Source organism: Microcebus murinus, chromosome 1 (assembly GCF_040939455.1).
Source record: "Microcebus murinus isolate Inina chromosome 1, M.murinus_Inina_mat1.0, whole genome shotgun sequence".
In the NCBI taxonomy this organism is placed as follows: Eukaryota; Metazoa; Chordata; class Mammalia; order Primates; family Cheirogaleidae; genus Microcebus; species Microcebus murinus.
The window spans coordinates 142,829,377-142,849,498 of NC_134104.1; the positions used below are offsets into that span (position 1 = coordinate 142,829,377).

At 37.8% G+C, this 20,122-nt stretch overlaps 1 protein-coding gene across 45 annotated transcripts in view; it reads left to right on the forward strand.

The window, feature by feature from the left end:
• Positions 1 to 20,122, forward strand: part of ARPP21 (cAMP regulated phosphoprotein 21) — a 153,023-nt gene that overhangs the window by 26,254 nt on the left and 106,647 nt on the right. For 17 of the 45 annotated variants that reach the window (XM_020285602.2, XM_020285588.2, XM_076006168.1 and 14 more), the window contains exons 2-5: positions 14,371 to 14,547; positions 16,324 to 16,490; positions 17,464 to 17,505; positions 18,291 to 18,380. In XM_020285602.2, the coding sequence (XP_020141191.1) occupies positions 16,362 to 16,490; positions 17,464 to 17,505; positions 18,291 to 18,380 (261 nt within the window). In that variant the 5' untranslated portion in view covers positions 14,371 to 14,547; positions 16,324 to 16,361. Of the gene's footprint in view, positions 1 to 9,437; positions 12,915 to 12,934; positions 14,287 to 14,370; positions 14,548 to 16,323; positions 16,491 to 17,463; positions 17,506 to 18,290; positions 18,381 to 18,584; positions 19,318 to 20,122 lie in introns of those variants that run through there. The other 28 variants (XM_020285582.2, XM_012745396.3, XM_012745397.3 and 25 more) reach the window with 13 other exon arrangements.

Here is a 20,122-nt window from a genome sequence, read left to right on the forward strand (position 1 = left end):
CATACATAATTGATAGTCTTTTAAAATGACTTACCATAGAGTTGTTTTACATAATATAAACAGATCCATTTGGAGGCAAAAGATTATATAAAGCATTCTGGATTTAGTCATTTTCTATGTTTGAGAAACAAGAAAAAAATTCTCTAGTTAAATATCATATGAGTTCATGAACTCATCCTCCTATTCAAAAGCACCCCTGCTGATGAAGAGCTACTTAATGAATCCTACTCAGTTTTTAAAAGAATTAATACAACTTCCTCCTCAAATCTCCTGGAGGGCAGGGCTGTATTCTATTCATTTTTGTAATGCTTGTTCCCACCAACGTACTTGATAAGTGTATGTAGGATAACATTTATCCTGTTCATTAATGGTTTTAAAAGGAAAAATGATAGGATCTGTGTGTTGCTGTGATTTCTGAAATAGCCAGGCCATTGCTCTTGGTGTCATTGCTCAGCTGGTCTTTGCCCCTCTCCTTGGACTCTCAGCTCCAACCTTTCCCCTCAACGAATAGTGGACTGGAGGCAGGAGCTGATTCAAAGTGACCAACCTATTTAGAGGCTGCTCAATAAAGGGGGATCAATAGATAGTATATATGAAGAATGCAACAAATAACTACAGATGTCACCTGTATACCTTTCATTGAATCTAAACCTACTAAGCAGAAGGGAATCTGATTTCTTTTCATGAAGTTACAGGGTCTCCTTGCACTCTCTTAATTTTTCCTGAAATTTTTTGTTGTTTTCTTGGAGAGGGAAGTAAGCTTAAAACAAAATATTCCAGTCAATGGCTCCACACACACAAAAAATATCCTTGAATTCTTAAGACATTTTGGCCCAGGCATACTTAGAATTATTCTTGACTTTGTTTTTAATGAATTGAGTTGTTTTGATTTTGATATTTATTCTAAGTGCAAAACATATTTTATGATAATTTAAATGTTTATTTAATTAGTCTTGAGATTCTTTTGGCATTATTAAAGTAGTTTTTTAAAATTCTGTTAAATTACTTGGTCGTGTGTGGTTTTTTCTTAGTTTTTGTCTTTGACATTTATTTAAAACATGCCTTTTCATAGACTAAATTCCTTTCATTGCACAGCTGATTAGATGTACTTATTCTTTAATTTTATTTTTATTAACAATTCTTTTCATTGTCTTTACTTTCCTATTTTCTGATTAGATGGATAATTACATTGCAACCACAAACATGCTTCACAGTGTGATTAACACTGCAAATAGGCATTTGAATTCATTCATTATATTTTAGTCTCTTCGCAATCTTTATGCTTACTATTTCTGAATATAAAACAGGCTTATTTGAGAAGATTTGGAAAGACTAGAATAGGCATATGCCCTCAACTGTCCACCTGAATCTCCACTGGCATCATTTTGGCATGACTTTATTATTTATTGCTAGGCATGCGGAGACTGTTAGCCTCACTCATTTCAAAAGCGTATGGATAAAATTGAAGTCCTGGAACCAGTCTGCCAGAATTTGACCTGTACCCCACCCCTTTCTGCAGTGAAATCTTGAATGTGACACTTAAGATGTCTGTGGCTCAGCTTCCTCCACTCTAAAATGTGACTGTTTAAGGGTTAATCCTTTTATCCCATGTTCTTTAATCAAGATAATGTCAGGCAGAGTGCGTATCCAATAGATGTACTAAAATCGTTTTAAATTTTATCCTATATATAATAACATTTAACTTTACTTTTATGTAAAGCATCTAATTGTACCATAGTAAAACTAGTTTTCTTAACCAGTATGATTTCTGGGAGTGATCATGATAATGAGGAACTAATTGTGAGTCTGAGATTGAGACCATGGTGGTTTTGCATTATGATTAGGTGCCATAATCTCATGACTGGTTAAATTTATTTATTCATTCATTAAATAAGTAATTGATCAAACAGTTACCGAATGCCAGGTATTCTACTGGGTGTTTTGATACAATAAAAATAAGGATATTCCTTGTTTTTATATAATTTATGTTAGAGAAGGCTAAATAACTTAAAAATTCTTCTTGCATAGTCAGCAGTTCTTTTTGCAGTGACCCTTAAAATCTGGGCTCTATTTGTAGCTTTGCTCACTTCTCAATGCATTTTGCAGAGGTGCTAGATTAAAAGAAGAGAAAAAGGCATGTAAGAGTCCTTCTAGTTAATTAAAGGAAAATGTAATCTAGTCTGAAAGGGGATTATAATGCATGACAACTTAATTTATAATGACATTTTGAAATGGTATTGGTACAGCATCACTTGAAAAAAATGCACTTTGGAAGTCAGCAATGGAACAGATATTTTGATGACAGCATATAGAGTCTTTGACACTTGAACATCACCTGCAGCACTTTCTTCCTTAATAAAAAAGAAAAGAAAAGAAAAAGAAAACAAGGAACTCACAAAGAAAACAAATTTCCTTCTCAGAAGGTTGACAATTTCCCTTTTTCAGAACCGTCTTGCTACTTTTTGTTGTAAGGTATCATCTCTGACTTTGTTTCTATCCATTTTGGGGTAAGAGTAGTTGTAAATATAGAAGAGTGCATTTTTTGGAAACATATATCTATTCATTAAAGGAAAAAAATGGGAGCCTGAAAATCAGCATTTTTAGTAATTGGATGGGCAGCATTTGTTTTCAGCGTTGCAGGGTCACCTTAAGTTCAGCACCCTGGTGAGCCCAGTGGATCGTCAGTGGAGCCAATAGCTGGTGTGTTCTGCTGGTTGGTCTGCCATCCTCCCCTTGCTCTTGGTGGGATCTCTGAAGTTTAGAGCAGTCATGGCCAGACTTGGAATTGGCAGCTGTGGGAATTCCAAGCCCCATGGGAATGATCAGGCCACAGAGTCATCTGCGGGGAGCCAGTGCTCCCAGAATGAAAAACCTTCCAGGCTGTGAGGGTAGTTTCAGACCACACAGGATTTCAAATACCTGGGATCTACCATTTGCACATTTGTAAATAGCCAGGATTCAAATTATACAAATTACACAGACATGCATAACTATTTAAAATTAGAATACTAATAATGCCTTGTGAGGCAAAAAATAGTCATTTATGTATATGTGCTTAGAATTCTTTGGTACTTTAAGATTCAGATTACATCAACAGATTCAATGACATCGACTCTCTTGTCGTCATGTCGATGACTTTTGAGAAGCAACAGGATCCTATTGTGCTCTTTACTTTCTTCGTTTCTTCTTCTTTCTTCTTCTTCTTCTTCTTCTTCTTCTTCTTCTTCTTCTTCTTCTTCTTCTTCTTCTTCTTCTTCTTCTTCTTCTTCTTCTTCTTCTTCTTCTTCTTCTTCTTGAAAGTGTGTAATCATTTGAAGTGTAGAACACATTTTCCTATATCCCATACTTTAACAAATACAGGGAAATGCTATTTCTAACATACTATTTATCTGTAATTATAGACAATGCTCTCTCTGCCAGTTGCTAGTAATAAGGAATGAATGACTGTCTTTGTTTTCTTAGTTTTAAATCTATTTGTGAAAATTAAATTTTGTTGCAGCCTGCATCATAAATTCCTCCAAACATTCCATATTCTACTTTCACACATTAATTTTTCATGAGAGTTTTTGACAGTTGGGCCTCCTTCCCTCCCTCCTGCCTTCTCTCTTTCTCTTTCTTCTTTCCTAATTACCATTATGAGTAAAGAAAGCTTATGATTTTTCCCACTGTGTAATTTTTTCCCCCATGTTTAGGCCTTGGAGTTTTTATTAAAGAGATCATATCCAACAAAAAAATTCCACTTCTGAAAGTGCCTTGATATACATTATGAATGCAACTACTGACTTCTCCTTTCTTATCTACATTTAAAATCTTGAAGGTTTCACAAATAAGCCTACATCTCAAAAGCTGAATATTACATGTTATATAAGATTGATGGATATTTCATTTCCATAATATATCAAATCATAAATTTAATTCTTTGCTGGATAATTTTACCCTGCTAATTTCCACATCTGTAGCTTGAGTGTACACTCTGGCCAAACTTTTAACAACCATCCTTTCTTATGTTTCTATTCTTTTGTGTAATAGCATATTTTCAGCCCCCATTGCAGGGATCAAGTTGTTCCGCTTTGTTGTAGGGAAGCTACATCACATTTGACTTTTAAGTGGTTACACATTAGAGACATCAAAGTGGGTGTGTTAGCTTCACATCTTCCTCCCTGCAACGTCAGCTTGCATTGGGTCCGCTAGCACTTCAATCTTCTATTGAAGTGTCTGAAAACTCCTCTTTAAGATTATCTTGTCTGTTCCTGCCAACCATGTACAAAGCTAATAGCCCATTCCAGGCCCTTAGCTTAGGTAATATAGAATCCATGAATAGAAGCTCCCAAATCTTCAACTCCATCATTAGGCATCTTCAGAAAATTCTTGAACACCAGTTAACTCTCTTCCTTCAATAGTCATGGTACCATTCAGCCTTGGGACCACACTCCAACATCTTTCATAACCTAAGTTCAGACTGACTGTTTGCCTTCCAAATATCATCAGCAGTTTCTGGCAGTTCCTTCATTTAGAATGATTCGGGAATCTGCTTTTGCCGCTTTCTTCAGAAATAAGTAATGCTAGCAGGTTCTAGTAACTTGTAGAACTTATACCAGCTCTCATTTTTATAAGATCGTTAAAATGTATTAAACATTTTAAGATGTGGGGAATTACAAAAAGGAAACAACCCTACTCCTCAATCCTGGCTTCTTAGGATTGAAGAGCCTAGTTGGCGGTTTGTGCAGGGAGCACCCAAGTAGTGGGGTCTATCAGGTAGAAATTTGCCTGAAAATGCTTTTAGTCTTAAATGCAACTAACTCCTTAACTTCTCCTTCAAGCAAGAATGTTTTCTTTAAAAAGCAAGAAAAGAGAGAGAGAGAGACAGAGACAGAGAGAGAATGTTCCATAAAATCAGGCTTAGGGCAGGGAGGGGCGACATCATCATGCCATGCCAGCTGTTGAGGTAGAGAGTGGTCATGTGATTGCAATGCTAACACTGAATGGTGGTGGCAGGGCAGCTTTAAACTGCAGACTCTCCCTTTCGAATGACCAACCACGTACTCCCTTTTAGGTTGCTTTCTAAGCAGGGCATCTGGGGTCCACTCAGCATTGCCACAGATGGCCCTGGAGCCTCAGTACTGCCCGAGACAGATGCACAGCAATTCAAAAGGCTTAAATAGGAAATAACCTTCTGACCAAGCTCTGGGCACATTGCAAAAACACAGATTCTGCACCAGGTTCCTAAAAATGTTTTCCTCCCAGGAATGCATCCATTTCTCCTCTTCAGCAAACTGGTATCCATGGTGTTCCTGCTCTGTGTAAAACAGCAGTTGGCAGTTACACCAGCCCGAGGGCCCTCCGTCCAAGAGGCTTAAGAGTCTAGTGCTGACATTCCTCAACTGGAACATTTCCTCAGAACCATTGCATTTAAAGTATGGCCCAAATACAAGCCAAACCCTTGATGGCTCAGAAATAAAGACTTAGAGATGTTCTTTTACACATTTGCTTTCACATGCCATACATGTGTTCCACCCAAGGAAGTCTTGTTCCACAGCCATATAGCTCCTTTTTGCCACCCTGGCTGCTGACCTTTGTCTCCCAGGAAAGGAGGCATCAGACGAAACAGTTCTGCCATCCTTCCTGTGGAGAATGAGATCCTAAATGTGGACCTTTCTCCTGCAGTGCCTCCACACCCCTTCTCAGGTTGTTCTGTTGTTACTGTCTTGCATCTGCCATTTAAATAGGCTTACAGAGATTTAATGCCGGTGAAGAAAAATTCCAGCACTAACCAAAAGATATGCCAATGTTCGGTGAATTCCTTTGTTGTATATTTCAAGTGCATCGTGTTACAGTAAGTCTGAGGACAGTCAGAATTATTTCTTAAATGCTTGTGTTTTTCTCCATCAACTATGTTGATCTCAGTAGTGGCTTTTTTGTTTTCACGACTGCGTTTTCAGTGGTGCCAATGTGAACTTTTGGGTGGCATTGTACTAGGCAGTGTAGAGAAAGAAGACAAACAAAACGAGGGGGAAAAGGTTCCAGGACTTAAGGAAGGGGCAGAGCAGGCACAGGTGATGAGGCTATGTTATTCTCCCTTTTGTAACAGAAACACCATTGCACCTGAACTGGGGGGGGTGGCGCTTCCTCCTGGGAGGAGAGATGACACTTAGGCGAAGGAGTTTGTTAAAGGGAGCACTCGGAAGAAACTTCATGTAATGACTGAAAGAAGTCAACTTTGGGAGGAAGGAGAGACGCTGCTTCTAGTGTTTCTTGTTGCATAAAGATACAAGCAAGGCCTAGATGTCTGGCCAGTTTGTTTAGGATAAATCATGCATTTGATTGATGCCATCACTTTCTCAGAAAAACTCAGAAAGTCTGAAGATGGAGCCTGGAGACACTCATCTGCATATACATCTTTACTTTAGGAGTTCAGCACGCTCCTTTTATCTTTAATGAGAACATATTTCCCATTGTCCCTGTTTTCTGTTGCTTATGTCTTTTGAGTTTCTTTAAGATTGCTTTTCAAAACTAGCTTTCAAGAAGACTTTGAGTTAACAGTCTAAGGTGAGCAGTGGTGTGTGTTGTTTGTATTATATGCTTTAGTCGTCTGGATTGCTTTGCTGTGAAGTCCCTTTGTTGACATCTCTGGTTAATTTGGTAGCTTCTGCACAGCAAGCACCATCTCTTTTCTTTCTCTAGTATCCTATCCAGAAGGCCACACGATATTCCACCTAGTAGGGGCTCAATACATGGATAGGTGCATTACATCCCAGAGCTCAGCCAGATCAAAACCTTCTTGAGATAGATCCACACTTCCAGAAGCATGTCATGGTTTTGTACCTTCCAGTAGCATTGGTTAAATCTAAGGAAAAACTTAACCCTAGCCACATTTGATTTTAATAGGTCTCAGGGAGTGATTAGATGTCTTGGCTTTTAGGTGGAGGAAGCAGATACATAGTAAGGTCACCCAGCGCTCACTGATTCGCTTCCAGGTAGAGCTGTAAGCTTCCTTTCATTCATTCAGTCAACAAATCCTACTATGTGTCATGCACTGTTCTCAGTATTGAAGTTAACACAGAGGTAGGAGTTAGACACAACAGACAAAAATCTCCATGACCCTAGAGCTTACATAATAGTAAGAGGAAAATGTTTTTTACTACTTGGTTCACATTTGGAGCTTTGTTAAAGAATGACTCATCTGCATTGCCAAGACCGAGTGGGGGTGGGGGTGGAAATCCAGTGATTGAAAGAGCCATCAGCCAGCTGACTTAACACCAAAGAGAGAGGACAAGCAGGCGGCTTGCTGTCTTCCCTGCTGTAGGCTAGCAATGAATAGGTGGAGTTGATGTGAGGATAAGATGAAATCATCTATGTAGAAAACTCAATCCAAAATTACTCATGTAGTAAGTACTCAATAAAAGATAGCTGTTGCTTTATTGGCGTGGTTGTTGAGTCCTATAGAAAAAGCTTGCTATCAAAAACACAAATCTGTAGCCCAGAGCGACCCTATGTAACTAGAAACTCCCTTTGTTCCTGCCTTCCTGAAATTTCACATGCTATACTTAGGATGGCAGCATGCATCCGTTTCTGCTAAATCTTTCTCTGCCCTCGCTCCCTACCGTTTGGAAGTAGAGCACACCTTCTGTAGCCATAGCTTTTGCTTTTTTATTTCTGGGATGTTCCCTTCCTTTCCTTTGCTCCTCTGAAACATCCTTTCATTCATTTTGCTGTTGGAGAGGGGGTTGAAGTCGTCGGTGGGCAATTTAAACTTCTATGTTGATTTCTTTTGATCAGGTTTAGTAATGATGAGAGTTTGCTGATAATAATTCTGAAAAGGCAACATTAAGGCATGAAATATTCATTTAAGGCACCAAATACGAAGTATTGACATAAAGGAAAACAAAGATGCCATAGCTGTGGAAACCTCTTATTTTCCCTAATTTACATACAGAAAAAACATGATTTTTATGGCCATTTCAAAAATCTGACAAAATAACGACTTATCAATTTTTCTTTGTTTTTATTCATTTTATCTAAATGTCTCTTCCTTTCTCCATTTCTGTAAGAAAGGTTTTAATAACTCAGACATTAAGCTTCCACTCTGGCACCTATAACTGCATTGTATTTGTTGTTTCATTGTTTTTCAAACGACAGATACTTCTTTCACTTCTTGTAGGAATGAAGAAGGAGTTCATGTCAGATATGATGATTATCATTAAAATTAGTATTTATCCTGCCTTTCTAAAAACATGCCTTTTTTCTTTGTGATGAATTTTTATATTTTTGAACCCTTTAAATTAGAGTTGAAAATATGCATTTTGGGATATATTCTTGTTTCATTACAGAGTATCTCCAATAGAATAACTGGAAATAAACACTGGATTATTTTCTTGGCATCCAGATAAAGAATAAATTTTAAAATATCTTATTGAACTGAAATGAAGTGAATTTAGAATACAGAAGTTCCAGTACCCAGTGAGATTAATAATACTCAAACAAGAGTATCATTTCAGTGGATTCTTATCCCTGAAATACTACTGTTCGGTATAGGAGATCATAGTACAGTAATACTGAGAGGAATAATTAGCATGAGTGTGCAACTCAGTAGGATTCCTGCAAGATCTAACTATTTAAGAGCATTTTTTGTTACAGCAAAGTTATATAGTATTGTTATCCACAATATCCCAGCAGTGTTATTTAAGGTCCTGGGAAATTTATTTTAGTTAACCTGGAAAGGGTGAACTACTCCTCAGTTCTGAGATCTTGGATTTTTGCTGGAAGACTAAGGAGATGCTCATTTCTAAATGTTACCCTTGTTCCAGCACTAATATAGATTCCAATTAATTGTTCCACATTAAAAATTCATTGTGTCTTTCTGCAGAACCTGAGTCCATTTTATCTGGGAATCATGCAGTTGTGTGGTTTCCTGTGTGGCCTCTGGAAAGATGGGTATTATGAGTTTTAGGAATGGAAGGAGGAAATTCTGATAGCTATGGCATATGGCCTTTCAGGATTGTGCAAAAGAGAGACTGGGTGTAATGTCTAGAAACCCAAAGGTGTCCATGCAATTCTGAGGAAGAAACACACATGCCATCATCAGAAGATATACTCAAGACAGTTTTGGCCGGGCGCGGTGGCTCACGCCTGTAATCCTAGCTCTTGGGAGGCCGAGGCGGGCGGATTGCTCAAGGTCAGGAGTTCAAAACCAGCCTGAGCAAGAGCGAGACCCCGTCTCTACTATAAATAGAAAGAAATTAATTGGCCAACTGATATATATATAAAAAATTAGCCGGGCATGGTGGTGCATGCCTGTAGTCCCAGCTACTCGGGAGGCTGAGGCAGAAGGATCGCTCGAGCCCAGGAGTTTGAGGTTGCTGTGAGCTAGGCTGACGCCATGGCACTCACTCTAGCCTGGACAACAAAGCGAGACTCTGTCTCAAAAAAAAAAAAAAAAAAAAAAAAAAAAAAAAAAAGACAGTTTCTGTGCAGTACCTGTTGGCTCATTTGCAAGGAAAGAAGATAGTGGTCCAGTGAAAACAATTTGTGTGGGGTTGTCTTGCAATGGACTGGGAATTAATCACTTAGATGAGGTGAACATATTCTAGATTTCTAATGGAACCATCACTATAGGAGCACAGGTTATTGTAAAGAACTCTGACCCCCAGTCAAAGGGACTATATTTTTGATCCACCTCTGCCATGACATGATTGTGGATCTTGCCCAAGTCATTGGATTTAATGTCAGCTGAACTGGCTGACCTCAAGGTTCTTTGTGGCTCTGTGGTTCTCTGAGTATTTGTGCATTTTTTTTTTTAAGTTCACATCATACCTGGCTGGTGGTTGATGATACTACCCTCTGTATGGATGAATCATGCCTACATTCTTAATAGAATGATATTGGAAATATAACATGGTCAGTAGCCTGTATAGGCTGTGGAAGTTGAGGCTGTTTAAAAATCCTTGGACTAGTACCCATGGTCATATAGTCAAATGCAAACAAGCATTGATGTTGTCAGAGCCTTGGCTTATTTTCTAACGTGGAAGCAGGGCCATTGTCTCCATTCTCTGTGACATTGATTTTGGTCAAAAATATTCTTCTTATTTGCAGTTAAAAATATGCAAAAACTTGGCCAGTGATGTGACAAAGCTCCAGATCAGCAAGCGCATGCCATCCGGCTCTCTCATGCAGACTTTTGATGGCTTATGTTTGTGTTGTACCAATACCATGTCCAGAGTAAGCTTTGGGCAGAGAGATTTATAGAGTTTTCTTTTTCAGTGAGAAACAGTGTCTCTTACCTTTTGGTGGTGAGAACACATTGGTGGCCACACATGCATTGACTCTGGTAGAGATGCAGATGTTCTCTGAACATTGTATTTCCCCTACCTAATAACCTTTTTATTCTTGTGTTGTCCACATTGGATGGGTAAATAGCAGTGTATCTCACCAAAGGCAAGACTGCTAAGAGATGATCATGATAGCATTTATTGAGAGCATATGTGAGTCAAGTACTAACTGGGGAGGGTTACATCCATAGAACTAGTCTGTACATCAGTATATTAGAGGAAATTTTGTAAAGCAGAATGCCAATTTCTTCTCTCATTTTCTGCCTTTGATCTGTAGGTATATATATTGATTTGCTTATTCATATCATACTCAGGAAGAAAAAAGATTTGTAAGTGAGATTAAATTAGTTCACCTGAATATCATGTCATAATATAGAACATTCTTGCACGTGATAGAGCCTCATATGATTACATGGTGTAAGAATGAAGAAATGAAACACCAGCACAAGGCCTTTATCCTGATGTTTTTATTGACATCAGACCTTCCTTAGTTTTAAAGGCATTCATTATTATTATAAGACTGTTCTTCATGTGGAAATTTTTGGCATCAATTCCTTCCATTTTTGGGATTCTGCTAAATGTTGCTCTAGGATATGTTTGTATCCAGGGTAAAGAAGAAAAAGTTAGATTCTACATATGACCTACTACATGTTTATAAACTGCTAGTCTCTTAGATTAAAGCTTATGCAAGAATATTTATGTAAAATACTTCTATTCCCTAAAACCTTAACCTGAAAATTTCTTTTCTTAAATATGCTCCTAGGTTTTTCCTCTAAATGGTTTTCTGGCAATTTTGGCATTTATAAGTCAGCTCAAGAATCTATAGAATGCCTGTGCATTAAGTGGTCAAAAAGAGTTTAATTAAAGGGTAAAGTTCTTGATGGAGTGTTTCTCATATATATACATATATATAGAAGGAGAAAATTTTCTTTGGAAAATTAAATTTATGTGAAAATTTCTCATTAATGTTTTTTGTCACCTTGGGAAAATAATACACTCTGTTAATACCATTACTGCTGTCGTTTCCAAAGGGGTGACAGTCTAGTTACTTTTTTAACTTGCTTTAACTTAACCTTATCCATTCAAAATTTTTTTCAAACTTTAAAAGAATAAGTGTTTTGATAATGGCTTGTATTCTTGGTTTGTGTGGTGCTGCAGTATTGATATAGCTTATGTGGCAAATTAACAAATCACAAATATCACCACAGTATGCAAGTTGTTTTCATAAAAAGAAAGAGTATATATGGGAGAAACGTTTCAATTGTCCAAATAAGTAAATCTTGACTCTTGCTTCATCATAAAGCACCTATACTGATTTGGGATTAGATTAGTCATCCTTGTATTAATTTTTAGTATAAGTATTGTGAGGAAAGTGACTAATAAAGTGACTCTCCCAACTTGCTAATAAAATTCAACTTTAATTTCCCATTAGGTATCCCCTGGGAACTAAATCACTGCTGGAATTTGAATTGAATTCCGATCTTTCTTTCTCCACATGGTAGCACAGTGACTAATACATGCAACACACACACAAACACACACACACACACACACAAAATTAAGACACACTCAACCTATTTTGATGGTGGTGATGAAAGACAGAATATTTGGTGATATGCATTAGCTGTTCTCTTTCCCTTTTTTACTTATCCTTACAATTCTAATTGCTACTGTTTTCAACTCTAAAGTGAGAGAAAGAAATAAAAACAGCATAAATATAATTTAAGGTGGTAAATATTTCATAGTAAAGAATGCTGACAGCATTCTTGATCACTTCCCTATAGCTTGTTTTGCAAACCATTGACAGATTTTGCTAAATACCACCCCCCAAATTATGATTAAAATATTTCCACTAACAGAACTACAGTAACTTTTATTTTGTTCATTTGTATATAGTTCCCTCTCCTTTTCTTCTTCTATTCTTCCAACTGGAACAATTGAAATTTGGCCAGAATATTTATTAACCAAATGTTGAAGAAAAGATATCTGTTAAAAATAGTTTTGGTTATTTGTGCGAATGGGAGAAATTGGAACAAATCAAGATTAAATGGCAGTGGAAGAGTCAGGTTAGTTTGGCGAACAGAAAGCTGAAGTAAGGTTGATTTCCTGGCACTGCTTTCTTAGCAAAGAGAACAATTTTAATCAGTTACAAAAATATTTGTGATCCATATGTTCCACTCTGCTCATCCCCATATGCCCATATTCTCTTTTATCTTGGTGGATGATGACTTTATGATTCAGGCATGCAAGAATAATACCTCGCTGACTTTAGAGCTCAGTGCTATTTCAAAACGTGTCCTGGTAATTACGCACACACATATATCCAGGCTGTTCGCGCTTTGAGTTAGTTATGTGAACATCAGTTTGTTCTTTCTCTCTTCGTGGAAAGAATTATATCTTGCATCCTCCTACTGAGGCTGGAATAATGCATCTAAGACTTAGATTTGAAAACTGCATTGCCGTTCACCTGCTGGATTATATGCCACCGTACAAATATGAGGGTCAGAAAAAGGAGGCAAAAGAATTGTGGTGATCCTTGATAACTTCATTCAACTTGGAAAAAGGAAAACAGAATCCAAAAAGCATTTGGTAATTCCATCCATCGTTAACATTTTTTCTAAAACATACTGGATAATGGGCTTGTTAGTTAAATAGATCCTAATTTTAAGACATGGTGACTTCTATTTAATATTGAGTATTAGTTATAGTAACCATGGTGAAACTTGTCAAAATTGAAAAAGTAGAATTACTATTGATTAGCAGTCCATTTTTGTCCCAAATGCATGCTTGCTTATCTGTCAAAAGCCATATGATTTCTAACAACAAAAGAAACATAGTTTAAAGCCTAATTATCCATCTTAATAAAACATAAATAAATCCAGAAATTTTTGACTGTTTAAGTGATTGCATTTTTCAACAGTTGTTTTCCTCTTGCACAACAAATGGCTTTGTAACCCAATATGTTGTTAATATAGCCACAGTAAAATCCTATGAGGAACCAGCTGGGCTCATTTAAACTTGGGGGGAGGAAGTAGCAAGAAGGAGAGGGAGAGAGAGTTTCTAACCTTTAGACTAAATAACTGGGGTGCGTTTAGTGTTTTCATAGATGGGTATATGATGGAAGAGGTGTGCATGCTCTTGGATTTAGCGGGTATGCACCAGACTAGAGTTACAGGGAAAGGAAGGAGATACAGCTTGATTTTGGCAAATGTTATTAAGAGCCCGTCTCTATGTTTGCATTCAAGCTGTCTTTGCCGCTGCTCCTGTAGGAGTTGTGAGAAAAAGAAAGTGCATATTATAGCATGGATTGTTTTCAACAGGCTTGAAGTTTGCAAATCTGTTGAATCCCTCTGACAGTGTTTCTTTGCTGTCAAACAGAATGCCCAGCTGGCGGTGGCAATCCTGATGGGGAGGGAGGGGAATGGGTAGACTGTGCTCACCATGCAGCAAGAATATTAGGAATTCTTCTTCCTAAACTGTAAGTGGAGAGAAGAGAGCGCTCCCAGCCATGCTGTTAAGGAAGTTTTCTTTACATTTTCATTTTTTGTTCCACTTTTATAGTGAACCTTTAAAGATGTTTTAATAAGGTAACTTTTATAAAGAAATAAGCCATAGAAACAGAATTAAGGTATATTATATTAATCTATAATTAAGACAAAGGCTTTGGTTAAAAAAAGGAGGCAAGACTTTTGCTCATAGGTGATCTTGATTCTCATTGAGGCAAACACACAAGCTTGTTTTTTTTTTAAATACAAAGTGCGAGATTTCACTAAAAAAGGTTAAAATTGAAGTGAGTAATCTTCGGTGCATAATGCAATTGTTAATTTTAGCTCCTTGCGTGGGTGCCGTTCTGACTTGAACAGCCGGCTGTAGCCTTCATTAGAGAAGAAGCAGGCAGCTTGAGACAGGTGGAGCTCTGGATCAAGCTGTGAACGTGATTTGCTGGAAGCTGGTCATTAGTGTTAGAAACCAGTCTTATTTATTTTGTCCCTCTCCCTACCATGATTATTGCAATTATTATTATTTACTTTTCGTCTTTTTTCAGGTTGACGATGATGTGTCACACTGTGTAAGGGAATCGCATGGAGATGGGCCTTCCGAACTGTTAATGGGGACATGGGACTCCAGTTGTCTCTGATCACTGGTGTGGATTTTCCTGCTGTAGAACGACAGAAGCCGCTAGTAAGTCGCCAAGACCTATAGCAGGAATTCTGCGTGAAAGGTAAAGGTCTTGTCTGGCTGTCATCTCATCTGTATTTTATCATCATCATTATTATTATTACATAAATGTGCTTGTTTACATAGAGCAGTTCACTGAATGTAACCATAGTAGACAGTCTGTATCAGAGACTTATTTTGGCTTGTAGTTTGGAAAATTAGAGCTCAATTTGTTCACTCCATTTTAAATCTGGTCACGATCTGTTTTTTACTGAAATGCTCTGAAAAATAAATTAGGACAACAGAAGTCCCCTGTCCTCCCCCTACCCCAATAACATTGAGAAACAAGCCGTTTGCCATTGTTTGGAAATGGAACTTTTTATTTTTGTGAAGCACAAATACCCAGTGCCACCGAAATATAAGGAATCTGTTAGAATGCACTGGATGAAATATCCTGATACCTCCCCAAACCTAAAAGTATTGCTCACTAGTCACTGACAGACTCAAACTGCTGTCCTTTTGGAAAACTTTTCCTTTTGCATTCCCACAGTCCTTTTGCCAAATAAGCCTGTGTATTTAAAAATATCATTAGATACCATCTGTTTTGTCACGGTAGATTTTAGCAGATTTGCAATAAAAATTGCTGTGATTTTGATTTTTTCATGCTTCCTATTTCCAGTTGGAAATAAAGTTACAGAATTAGTCAATGGTAATTAAACACTTCCAAAGAAACATATCAAAACACTGATTTGTCCAATAATAATTGCCATTGTAGTGACTGGGAATGGGGCAGTCATTGCTTGGGATGTTTGGAGAAAGAACTAATTTTCTAAGCTACAGTGTCATTTCTTCTTCCTCTTCTTCTTCTTCTGCTTCTACTTCTGCTTCTGCTTCTCTTCTTCCCTTCCTTCCTTCCCTTTTTTTCTTTCTTTCTTTTTTATCACAGCTTTAAAAAGTGAGGGGAAAATAAATGCTAAATTATTCATGAGCCTCATTTGACAGCACATCAGAAGGGGAAGTGTCAGGGGTTTTATGGAGGTAGAGAGGAAAAAAAAAATAATAACAGGCTTTAACTTGAAAAGCCATTTCCAGTGTCTGTAGAGTAGTCTATTGTGAGCCTGGAGTAGTGGAGTTCAGTTGTGATAGCTTCATTAGAGCTGCCTGCCAGACTTCCTTCCACAGGATCTTGCAGCACCAGCGACTGACAGGAGCCTGGGACAGGGCTTACACTTTTAATAATGTAGCTGTCAGTTTGAAGCCTGGAATGTTGATCCTGAAAGGTTTATTGCTGAAATTAGATCCCATATTTATACTGAATTATTATTACCTCTTCAATTGATTTTTGCCCCTTGTAAAGTGTACTGTGTATTCCTTATACCTGGGGAAGTGTGTCTATGTTTGAAATCTGCACATAATTTTTGAGTGTTCTTAGAGATGCTACAGAATATCAATATCACCTCTAGAGTCAGAAGTTGAAGGTCATCTGTTCAAAAGTTGGAGAAATATTAGGATTGGTGGTTGAGTGGGAGTTATGTGTCTCCACTTGAGATTTGTTGATCCACTTTTATGGCAGAGTGTATTCACAAGTGTGTGTGTGTGTGTGTGTGTGTGTGTGTGCATGTGTGTAGAGAGGGTGTGCACGGGGTGACTGCAGCTGCCTCTTGTGTATGCAGTGGGTACTTGCTTTCATCTTGTTTTATTCTCCTTTTGTGTAAAATTGGCGGGGGTGCCTGAGTTGCTCATTTGAATTTGAATACAAAAGGAGAAATGAAATATCTCAAGAATAACAGTGAATACTTCACCCTGCACTGACTTTATTTGCTGTATCTTCACCTTCCAGGGCATAAAACCTTGTCGTTTTAATTTGTACCTGGGAGAATGTCTGAGCAAGGAGACCTGAATCAGGTGATAGTGGAGGAAGGAGGGACTGAGCAGGAGGCGGCCACTCCAGAGAACGGCATTGTGAAATCAGAAAGTCTGGATGAAGAGGAGAAGCTGGAACTGCAGGTGAGCCGGAAAAGACCCTGATCCTCGTGCCACTGTGTGCGGTTCCCTTCCTTTATTTCTAGAATACTTGGAAGATTTGTTTACTTTTTTTTTTTTTTTATAAGTTTGGCTAGTTTTCATTAGGACATTCATAATGCTCATTTCCCCCTTCTTCCATCGTTAGTCACCCTTTTCTCCCTGACTGAACCACGCTCTCAAATGCCTTTTGAAATGAAAAATATCTAAGGAAAGTATTTAATTACTGAATTTGCACACAGCAGCCCAGTACCAATGTCCAGATCACCTCAAGGTGAATGTGGAGGGCTTCTCCCAAGGTGGCTTTTAGGCTAGCTGAGTTTTAAAAACTAATTTGCTGTTCCGTGGAAAGCTGAAGACCCAATTCATGGTAAACTAAGAAAAATCGAAGACATGTGTTCTTTTGACCTTCGTGGGCATACTAAGGTTCAACTCTTGGCAAACAAGCTTAAACCATTGAATTCCCAGCCAAAGAGAGGGACACTTGAATAGGGGGGAAAATAAAGACTCCGAATGATTGAGGAAAGTGAGAAAGTGTTGTGTTTAAATACACTTTGATTTACAAGAGAAAGCACTGGGTAGAGGGAAAACAAACTGTACTTACAAATAGCTTGTTAAGTATCAATTTTCTTTGAACTAAATTACAACAGTGTTAACACTTTATGTACCCAGAGTTAGCAAAGGCAGATAACCACATAATGGACAAAGCCTTCAAGGCTGGCTTTTCTCCTCTACAATAGTTGCTGCAAGAGGAGCTGAAAGTCAAAAGTTTTAAAAAGCTAGGGAAAAGAGGAATCTTCCCTACTGGTTATAATGTCTGGCTGTTATTGATTTCTCAGCTGTAGCTGGTAGTGACACTTTTTCTTTCTCTCTCTGTCAATGTCTCTTTTTCTTTCTCCCACTCTTCTGGTCGTTGGTTTATTGTTTGTTTTTTTTTTATTTTGTTCCTAACATACAGAGGCGGCTGGAGATTCAGAACCAAGAGAGAAGAAAATCCAAGGTAGGGTTCTTGAAGTTCTAGGTAGACCTGAAGTCATGGATATAAATTGCATATTTCACATCAGAGTTAAAGTATTTGCCAACAATTCAGATGATTTGTATGCAGATACTGTGGTACATTCTGGTCGTACTGGTGCTGTCTGTTTTTAAAGGGATTGTGTTTACACGTATCTTTCTTTCTTGTTCTGTATGCTTTGTAATTAGAGGATTTGGGGTTCAAATAGCTGAAAATGTATATGTTTGATCTTGTTTTCACACTTTGAGATTTTATAGTGTTTTACAAATCGAATACTCACTTGGTCGGTTTTTATTTTTTTTTTTTAAATTGGAGTAGATGTTTTAGTCTCTCTAATTGATTTCTGCCTCGAAGTAAACAGGTACTAGTGTTTACTACACATTCCTCATCCTCATAGACATCTTCTCAGTCAAATCCCCTTCAAACTCAGTTTCAGTGGAAATTGACTTGGTCACTTTTTTCTCCGGGTACCTTCGTGAAATAGCAGCAATTCATTCTTCATGTGTTCCCCAGTATGATGGGCACAATTTGCTAAAAGTGTTTCTTAAACTCATCCGTTTACTTTCTCCTTCACTTCTGTTCTCATCAACACAGAGCTCTCTGATGCTTTGAGCCAGTGTAGCCGGTACCGAGCATCAGACTTGAAGTTTGGTTTTAAAAATCTCTTTGGGGAATATTATGTGAACGTGGAGCTGATTCGACAGTCTGAGAATGTTTCCTGTTTGTTGTCTTTATTTTCCTCTCTTTCCTTTTTCTTTCCCCACTCTCAGTCAGGAGCAGGAAAAGGTAAACTGACTCGCAGTCTTGCTGTCTGTGAGGAATCTTCAGCCAGACCAGGAGGTGAAAATCTTCAGGATCAGGTATATCCCCTGTCGTTATCATTAATTGCATGAACGGGATCCACCTTTGTGTGCATGACTATTAATTTGGTGTTTAACAGTGTTTTGGGGGAGAAAAATATATTTAAGAAAATAAATCATTTTTTTGGCTTCATCCCCTGTTTATGAAACATTCTAAAATAGTTTAATGGTTTGTCACAGAGTATTACGTTTGCTTTTTTCCAGACCCTCTGAAAACTGCAAATGGAAAGGAATTCAAAAGAATTTAGATTAACAGTTAAATAAAAACTAAGCACAGTAGTGCTGAATTTCCTCAAAGGCTCTCTCTTGATAAGGCTGAACCAAATATAGTCCTAAGAATCCTGTCTCCTTCCTTATTGGAGATGTCTTACCTCTCAGCTCCCCAAAATGCACTTGCCTATAAGAAACACAACTGTTGGCTTGTATGAGACTTAAGATATAGTGAATAAGGTGCATTGAACTTTGGAGAAATACTTTTATGGCCTTTGGTGGAGATTTCTCAATACTGTAAAAATTGTCCAGAAATAAATCTGAGCTGATGGTGACTTTAAGTTAATATTATAAATATATCGCTGCTTATCCTTACCCATATTTCTACTCCTTACAGCAAGACTATTAGGCACTAAAAATTAAAATTCCACCCAAACTCCTCCGTGACAAAATGGGAAACTTCATATCATATTTATTTTTGTTTGCCTTTTAGGCATCACATTAGCTTTTATAAAAATAGTCTTGCTGCTGAAATTTCACTTATTTTATCAGAGGAAGAGAACAGTCAAGACAAAAGTAAAATGATTTATCTGAGCCTAGGGGAGGGAAAATTGATTAAAATATCATTATTTTTTGTTTGGTTTTGTTTTCCTGTTCTCTCTTGACTTTAGTTGAAATACTCTGAATTCCTCTTGTGGATACAGAGAGGATTGAGAGCACTTTCTTTAAAAGGACCAAAAATAAATTCCTTATAGATTTTGTCCTAAGAGTATTTTTTTCTAGCCTCATTTCCTTAACATGCCACTCATGTCATAGGGCATGGACAGGCTATCTTCCAATAGCCATTACTATGTTTCATACACATGCTTTATTTTACTTTGGGCTCTGAGAAATGTGTGGCTTTTCTTCAGCATTTCATTTGTGCTTCTATTTTTTATGGAGATTGAAAAGGGGGAAAATGTGAATATCATGGCTTGTATTATTGAATGTTGATTGATGCCTTGTAATGTACTTGCACATGATATACATTAACTCTGCAGAATGACAGACCCTGGGAGAAATAATGCCCCAGGTGTCCCTCATTCCTAATGCCAAGCAAAGAAGGACACCCTTTAGAAACTGAATCTGCTTCTTGTCCCATTTGACAAGGTACCAGGAGGAAATTTTTTAAGGGATCATCTGTATCATAGTGACCATCCTGGACCTAAGCCTAGTTTCTCCATACGATTGGTGTAGAGAAATAAGGTGCAAACGGTGCTTTGTTCCTGCTGGTTCCAAGCTCAGACACCAAGACTAGTTTTGTAGGAGAGAATGAGAGCCTGTAACCTTCTCTTTAGCTTAACTGAGGAGTGGTGGGCGCAGGGGGTTGATAGAAAATACCCAGACATGCACATAAGCAAGAAATGGCCATGCTACTTTTTTAGAGAATAAAGAAGCAGACCTTTGAGTTTATATGCAATGCCTTCATTAGGTACCACCGGCACTTACAAAATGTGTGGACTGAATCCCAGAGAACACTGGCAGAAGTATAA